The following is an 8367-nucleotide window of genomic DNA, read 5'->3' on the forward strand; positions in this document are numbered from 1 at the left end:
GTGGGGGTTAGGGAGTTGGAATCAGGCAAAAAAGTACAGGGGCATTCCAGGCAGAAGGGACAGGATGTGCAAAGGGACCCAGGTCTGAGAGTACATTGCACACTTAGGGAACACCAGTGTGGATGGAGCAGGGAGGGGTGGGGGAGGAAATCAAACAGACAAAGAAAGTAGATCATGGAGAGCTCTAGAGACTGCCCCAAGCAGTACGGATCTGTGGCCAGATGGCCCTGGGGAGTCACATGAAGGGTGCAAGGGTGTGGAGGCTGGGACCAACACTGGCATTTTGTAAGGATGCCCAGCTGCCATGTGAAGAATGGAGGTGAGGAAGCTGAGGGGTCCCTGCTGCAGGAAGTAGGTGGTAAGGACGGGAGGGATGGGGATGGAGGGGAATGATCTCAGGAGCCAGGGATGTGTTGGAAATGCTTGGAGCAATTTTGGCTGCAGCTCCGGAGTGGGCAATCAGGAGTTTTGCTGGTTCCACATGGAGTTCAGTGATGAAGCAGGACCCACTGGCCTGCAGTGAGCAGGGTCTGGGGTCCAAGGCAATAGGCAGAACCTACATGGGTGTCTGGCCTCTCCTAGTGGTGACCAGAGAGCTGAATCTCAGGCTGGCCAGGCTACTGATGGACAAAGGGAGCCTAGAGAGAGGCCCAGCCCTCCTCGGGGGAAGACATTATTTGCAGGAGATACCAGTGCTAGGGAAGGCACTGGGGGCAACTCTTGGGAACTGAGTGGAACACCTTGCACCATCAGTGGGGAGGGCCAGCCAGACAGTGGATGGTACTCACCCGGTGTTGTAAAGGAGCTTCCTGTAAAGGGATAGGAAAAAAACATCAGTCACTGAAGTGAGGCTGGAGGAGGGGCCAGAATGAGGGACAGGCACACCCATGGGACACAGTCTGACCCCTTCAGTGAGCACACCTGTGCTATAGAAGCCTGTGTTACTGGGAGGAGGCCTGGGCGCATCTCCCCAGCTGCTCCTCCAGCCCCATCATTACCTGGGGGTCGTTGGTGCCACAGCCAAAGTCACACCATCACTTATTCCTCATTTCCTACTTGTCTGGAATTGTTCTAAGGGTTCACGTGTGAGCTACTCAGCTCTCTAATTTAGTCATTGGAAGCAGGCTTATCATGACCATCTCCTCTTCATACACGAGGAGACTGAGGCTTACAGACATGTTCTCATTGCTAAAGGTCACAGAGTGAACGGAAGGGCGAGAACACACTGCACGCCAGCTGTGTGTCCAGCATAATGGCTCCAGGGCCCAGAAACCCACCGGAGACACCGTGGCCCTTGCATGGCCTCCTGGAGTGGGAAGGCCGAAGGCACAAGCTGACAAGCTCCGGTCCGCCTTCCCCTCCCCCCCGCCACCGACCGAACTGAGCTACAAACACTGTCAGCCACCAGCCCTTAGCTGTCCCTCTGTAGCAGGTCAGAGGTGAAAGGGGCCTTCCGTGAATGACATCATGTGGTACCTGAGCAAATGACTGCAGCATCTTCACTGTGGCCACAGTTGTGGGAGAACCAGCCTTGGCTCTGGCACTGCCAGAGCGTAGATTCCATCCCCGAGCACACCACATCATCCAGAGTGATGGGACCAGAGCCGGACCCAAAATGGGCATTTCCCAGGGCTGATACTGCATGTCCACACTGTAGCTGTCTACAGACCACTTGGGCATCCTGAATGTCCCATGAATCATCGCAAACCGTTCCCCACCTGCCATTGTGGTAAATTACCACGCGCCCGGCACACGCGCCGTAGGAGAAGTTTGAATTGACTAATCTCAAGCTGGCATTTGAAAGACACATGGCATCACAAATGACGACCATTCCCACCACAGATCTCAAAGGCCAAATAACCCATGGGCCTTTCTCACACCTAAAGTCACCAGGTGGCTGATCAGGGCACAGACACCTCCAGGATCAAGTTGGGAGGAGCTTAAGACACCACAGAGCTCAGACCCCCTCACTCTCCAGCTGGGGACATGTTGGCATGTAAGGTCAGTCACCAAGTCTCCCAGGAAGTCGGTGGCAAACCCAAGACCAGGCTGTGTCCCCTATTCCCCACATCTCTTGGCCTTGGTTTACCACAGTTAACTGTGAGACAAGGAGGAGGGGCAACATCTGGCTGTTTGATTTCACACAGGAACCACGACACCCAGAAGCAGCAGCCACACAAACACACTGAGCCTCCAAGGTCAGGTCTGTGGGGTTTAGTGTGAACGCACCTGCAGGGAAGGAGTTATACCAAGCAGAAAAGCCGGTGTTTTGGATACTGATGTCACTTCGAAATCGAACAATCATTCGGTTGTAAGAAGAGGTGAATATGTGCCTGGTGTGATTACAAATTCTCCCCAGCAAGCTACTGCTATTCAGTGGTCCATCGGAGACTTCAACATAATCAAAACTGCAATTATTGTTAGTCTCCAGCCTGCATGAGAAAGTGGATTCATGTCAACATCGAAATTTCTATTGCTCCTGTATTTTATAGATAGGTTGGACTTCCACGGGATCTAAAATTTTCTTCTGGCTGTTCCTCAGTCAGATTAAAGGACTTCCCAATGTTGCCAGACTCTTCGTGGTAAGATCAGAGCAACGTAATGTGGGTCCATGGTGTCTGAGAGCAGAAAGCATCTCAGCCCAGCACACAACCCAAACCATAGAGGGCCATCCTTCACCAGATGACCTGGGTGCTACTTACTGCAGACTGTTGAATCCCAGATTTATGCGATAGCCAGGCTTCACTTCTATTTCCCAGACACAGTCAGCATTATTGGGGTAGTATCCGGGGTAGAATGGGCTGGAAAATGTCCCGCTGGCATTGAATAAGAAGCCACCACAACTTAAAGAGGGTCCTACAGAGGAGAGAGAGAGAGGGAAGCCCCAACATGGAGGGTTTCAGGTGTGTTATAACAAACAGTTGTCTTCTGGATGAGAGTCCTCAGTCTTTGTCCTGTGACCTTAGAACATGATTCAGTTTTTCCTCTCTTGGGCCTGGTCCTGGGCTGCCTCACATTAGGGACCTTGATCTGAAGATCTACCTCCCCCAGTGGGCCTAGAAAAGTGACTCTCTGGTCAGAGGTGACCCAAGCTTCCGAGGGTGCACGAGTCACCTTGTAGCAAAAATGCCAAGAAAGCAACAAAGTGATTATTGTCATTGTTCCTGGGATTACGGGGATAACCCTGGCAGCGCTGGCCCCTGGAGAGCACTGTGTGAGGAACTTATTCTCTAGGGTCTCCTGCCAGTGGACAAGAGGCAGTGTAAAGAGGGGTCGGGAGCAGGATTTCTGCCGCAGAAGGGCTTGCAGCTTGACTCTGCCTTTATCAGCTCCATGATCTTGAGCAAGTCACTTAACCTCTCTGCCTCAGCTTCCTCATCTGAAAAATGGGAGTGATAATAGCATCTTTTTCATCAGACTCTTAGGAGTATTAAATGAGACAATGCACAGAAACCCTCAGAGCATTGTCTGGCACATAAGAAGCAGCCAACAGTATTAGCTATTACTATTCAGCAGAGAATGACAAATAGTATTTAGCATTCAAACTTTCGTTAGTCAGTCTAAAAGGTCACTTAAAAATATTTAGATACTGAGGCGCCTGGGTGGCTCAGTCAGTTAAGTGTCTGACTTTTGGTTTCAGCTCAGGTCATGATCTCACGGTTTGTGTGTTTGAGCCCTGCATCAGGCTCTATGCTGACAGCATGGAGCATGCTTAGGGTTCTCTCTCTCTCTTACTCCCTCTCTCTCGTGCGCGCGCTCTCTCTCTCTGCTCCTCTCCCTCTCAAAATAAATAAGTAAACTTAAAAAAAGGAAAAAGATGTTATAAAATAGGGTATAAAGCATGCTCTACTTTGTGCATATGTGCATGTTGGTATATATAACAAAATGTCGATTGTGATTCAATATTCATCATTCATCTGTTTGTTCATTTATTCTTTCTAGAAACATTTATGTTATGCCAGACACAATGCTAGATAATAAGAATGCAATAAGGCAACAAGCAGATATGGCCTCTGCCTGCAGAGAGTACACAGTTTACCAGAAAAGACAAAGATGATCTTTCGCAAACAGACTTGTGATTTTGCAGTTCCCCAGCTTAAAACTTGTTAGCAGCTCCTAGTGTCCTTAGGATAAAGTCAGGAGTTCTAACCTGGGCTCAAACTCTGAATGATCTGGCAAGAGCCAAACGCCTTCTCACTGAGGCCTTCAAAGTGTCCCCCCTGGCTGGACGGCATGTCAGCAAGTGAGCCTCCCCTGTACACCTCACCCTAAGCAGCACTTCATAAAGAACGGTCCCTAATCCCTCGATCAAATAAAGTCTCTGCTAATGTGTCCTCTTTGCACACTGAACTTCCCCTTGGAAGCACCTGTCACACCCAAAATTGTATCATAAATCCAGTAGTAAATATTTAATACTGTGAGCTGCCTGAGGAAAGAGATCAGTTTCTCTTTTTCAACATTCTGTAATTTTACAACATTTTTAAAAAATCAGGCTTCATACCCTGAGATCAAGACTTCAACTGAGATCAAGAGTCAGATAGATGCTTAATGAATGAGCCACCCAGGTGCCTGTACAACATTCTTTTTTTTTATGTTTATTTGTTTTATTTATTTTTGAGAGTGAGAGAGAGAGAAGGAGAGAGAGAGAGAGAGCACGTGCCCATGCAAGTGGGGGAGGGGCAGAGAGAGGGAGACAGAGAACCCGAAACAGGTTCCAGGCTGAGTTGTCAGCACAGAGCCTGATGTGGGGCTTGAACCCACAAGCCGTGAGATCATGACCTGAGCTGAAGTCGGACAATTAACTAACTGAGCCACCCATACACCCCTGCAACATTTTTGATGGCAACTGGACCATATATACACCAAAAACCTTAAAATATTTAACATAATAAGAGTTAGTATTTATTAAGTACATCCTATATACCAGGCACTATGTTAACTTTAGTCAAGTAAATTTATTTCTTTCCTAAAAGAAAAATTGAGAAGGCATACAAAGACTTATAAAAATATTCTACATCAGGGGCTCCTGGATGGCTCAGTAGGTTAAGTTCATGTCTAGATTCCGGCGCATGTCTTGATCTCACTCTTCCCGGGATTGAGCCATGCATCAGGCTCTGCACTGACAGCGCAAAGCCTGCTTGGGATTCTCTCTTTCTCTCTCTCTGGCCCTTCCCTGCTTGTGTACTCTCAAAAAAATATATTCTATATCAGGATCATTCATAATAATGAAGAAATATAAATAGCAATGGGGATTAGTTAAATAATTCGTGGTCATAGCTGTGTAATGAAATGCAATGCAGGCACTAAAATGACGAAAAGAGGATATTCAATGACATAAACAAGTGGCCATTTCATTTCTTAGGAGTGATGGAAAGCCATTGAGCAATAGCCATATCATGAGGGAAAACTTGTAAAAAGCATACGGTTATTTGTGACTTTACTCATTTATTATCTCCCTTCTCTCAGAGCTTTGAAGACCCTCCAAGAAATAAAAGCCTTTAAGTCTATTCTTTGAAGGATCACTTATTTCATTTCCGTAAAAGAAGGGGAAGTAGATCTCCTTATCAAAACAAAAGTCATCTACCTGGCAGGGGGGAAGGTAGATGCAGGCTGTGTGTGTGCTGCTTGGATGTGGTGTGCTGTGGGGCAGACCTGGGGAGGCTGTGTGTGTGCATTGAACTGGGCTGTTCATTTACAGGCATCTACTGCCTGGACAGCCAAGCCTGGGCATGAGAAGCCCATGCCCTCAGGTAGAAGAACATGATACTTATTCCCAGTGGTTGTAGTAGATGGGCGCCACCAATCTAGAAGGAAAATGAAGTGCTTTTAGGTTTCAAGTCCACGGTCATTCGTCCGGTAGAGAAAGTTCATTTCTTTGGCTTACTGAAGGGCTTCTCAGAGCCCAGACATTTGCCATTAATACTGCAAACGGCTGGGATGAGCTGGTGTGGGTAGCACCTCCCAAATACCCAGCACCGAATATGTTCGCAGTAGGGTAAAGGCACACTTTGCGGGTTGCTCTTGCGATGTGAAAGAATTCTTGAAACAGACAAGCACTTGTACCAGTTGTACCTGGTTGTGTTCCTCCAATGATCATGATTTTGACTTGAGCAGTTATTTCATCCGAAACAAGCAGAGGGGCCCAAACCTCTTCCACAGCAGCCTCTCTGAACACACACTGACAGCAGGGGGTGGCAGGACCCAAAAGGACCCTCAGGCTAACCTAAGTAAGAACCAAGGTCCTAGGCCTTGAGGGTGTGATGCTGAGCGAAATAAGTCAGGCAGAGAAGGACAAATGTCATATGTTTGCACGTATAGGAGGATTAGGAGGAACTTAACGGAGGACCATGGGGGAGAAGAAGGGGGGAAATGGTGGGGGAAAGGGAAAGAGGCAAACCATGAGAGACTCTTGAATGCTGAGAAACAAACTGAGGACTGATGGATGTGGGGAGAAGGGGGGAGATGGGCATGAGGCGGGCACTTGTGGGGATGAGCACTGGGTGTTATATGGAAATCATTTTGACAATAAACTATTTGTAAGAAAAAAAAATAAAAACAAAAATTACATATTGAAAAAAAAAAGAACCAAGGTCCTGGGAACTCAGTTGGTCATTGCAACGTATCCCATAGTCCTCAAAGAGAAGAGCCGGGTCTTCTCCTATTTCTAGAAACATTAGAGTGGAATTCAGGGGAGGGGCCATGCTGCGCAGGGATGCACCTACTCACCTGTGGTATCAGGGGTGCTGAGTGAGGCTACGAGAAAAGAAAACACCTTATCAGTCTCTGCGAAGGACGTTCTGGAAGAAATTACTCAGGATCCTGAGAAACAGAATTGTTGAGTGCCTGTCCCATCTGTCACTAAGAAAGACTTTCTAGGAGTGGTCTAGAGGAGCTGAATGGTGAACAAAAAGCATTGGGACAGGTCTCCACAAAAAAAAAAAAATGTTGCAGGAATTTGCTCTTACAACCTTTAAGAACATTAATACTTGGCTGCTCTATGGGACCAATTAAAGAAGATGTTATAGTCCTCCCATAAAGTTCAAGGACACCAGGGTGTCCAAAGTCTGAAGGAAACTGCCTGCCATTAGACATCATCAGAAAGATTAAAACCAGTGAGCCAACAGAGTTATTCTAGAAAAATTACAAATAATAAGTACAGTCCCAATTTTGTGAGGACCAACCGGAGCAGATGACACCAGCGTCCTCCCCATGGCCACAGTTGTGCGAGTTCCAGCCGTTGTGGGGGCAGCGCCACAGGAAGGACTCTTGCCCGGAGCAGCGCACGTTGTCCAGCACGATGGGCCCTGAGCCCTGACCAAACCGGGCACTTCCTGGGGCCGATGTCGCCCAGCCACAGCCCAGCTGCCTGCACACCACGTTGGCGTCAATGGTGTCCCAGTCGTCGTCACACACGGTGCCCCAGGAGCCTCGGTACAGCACCTCCACGCGGCCCTGACACTGGTCACTTCCATTCACCAGCCTCAGGGCCAAACCTGATTCATTCCCTAGCAGAAGACAGGAAAATTATCTTTCATTTTGTTACTCTAGGAAGAGTTCCTGACATCTGAGTGGCTCATAAGTAGTACAGGGACCATGACTTCTGGAATCAGTTTAAAGCTGCCCAGTGCAGGACTCTCTGAAGCTTTATCAACATTATTAATCATCCAGGGGCTACTTTAGGTGCCCTTAAGTGTCAGATGACTTATGTATCTTCACTGATGCATTTCTCACAATGTCAGCATATCAATTACTGACCAAGGTCATGGGATACAGGGGTGATGGTAAAGCCAGACGCATGACCTAGTCCAGAGACCCAAAGAGGAGAAAAACAAGAACTACTTGGCCATTTTCTACACTCCTGACTCACACAACCCAAATCCCATTCCTACTGCAGGATTGAAAGAAGCAGGAGAACAGACCCTAAGGAAGATGAGCTACCAGGCTTGAGAGGCAATCCAGGCCATTTTAGGTTCCCCATGGACACTACACTGTCAGCACAAACTGGACCCTGAATCAGAGGCCAGCCCAAGAGCAGAGTGCATCAGCACTGACGCCCATGGGAAAGGCAACGCTCAGTGGCAGGGCTGTGAAAATGAGGGCAGCATTCAGCAGAGAGTACATGGGAGAGAACAAAACTCTGAAGGGAAGATCTTCCTTGGTCAGAAATCATTAGCCCTGAGTTTTTAGGAACAGAAACCACCTTTCCTATTAAATACAGCAGAGAAGCCCACTGTCCATGAGGTTCCAGTAGGTCCTAGTGTCGCAGATTGTCCCTCTCTCCTGAGGATTTGAAGGTGGGCATGGGGACACTGGCCTGGCAACCAGAGCACATGCACATGGTTCTGGTGACTCATGTCTTCCCAAGCA

At 48.0% G+C, this 8367-nt stretch overlaps 1 protein-coding gene across 1 annotated transcript in view; it reads right to left on the reverse strand.

Annotated features, from left to right (window-relative positions):
* LOC144226618 (scavenger receptor cysteine-rich domain-containing protein DMBT1-like) overlaps positions 1–7505 on the reverse strand; it is a gene marked incomplete at its 5' end in the record, with an annotated part of 18874 nt that extends 11369 nt beyond the window's left edge. The window contains 5 exon segments of the mRNA XM_077758415.1: positions 789–809; positions 2230–2432; positions 2703–2856; positions 6727–6753; positions 7182–7505. Coding sequence (XP_077614541.1) covers positions 789–809; positions 2230–2432; positions 2703–2856; positions 6727–6753; positions 7182–7505 — 729 coding nt within the window.
* Positions 7506–8367: the final 862 nt, after the last annotated feature.

This window comes from Crocuta crocuta, unplaced genomic scaffold, assembly GCF_008692635.1.
Source record: "Crocuta crocuta isolate KB4526 unplaced genomic scaffold, BGI_CrCroc_1.0 scaffold1063, whole genome shotgun sequence".
In the NCBI taxonomy this organism is placed as follows: Eukaryota; Metazoa; Chordata; class Mammalia; order Carnivora; family Hyaenidae; genus Crocuta; species Crocuta crocuta.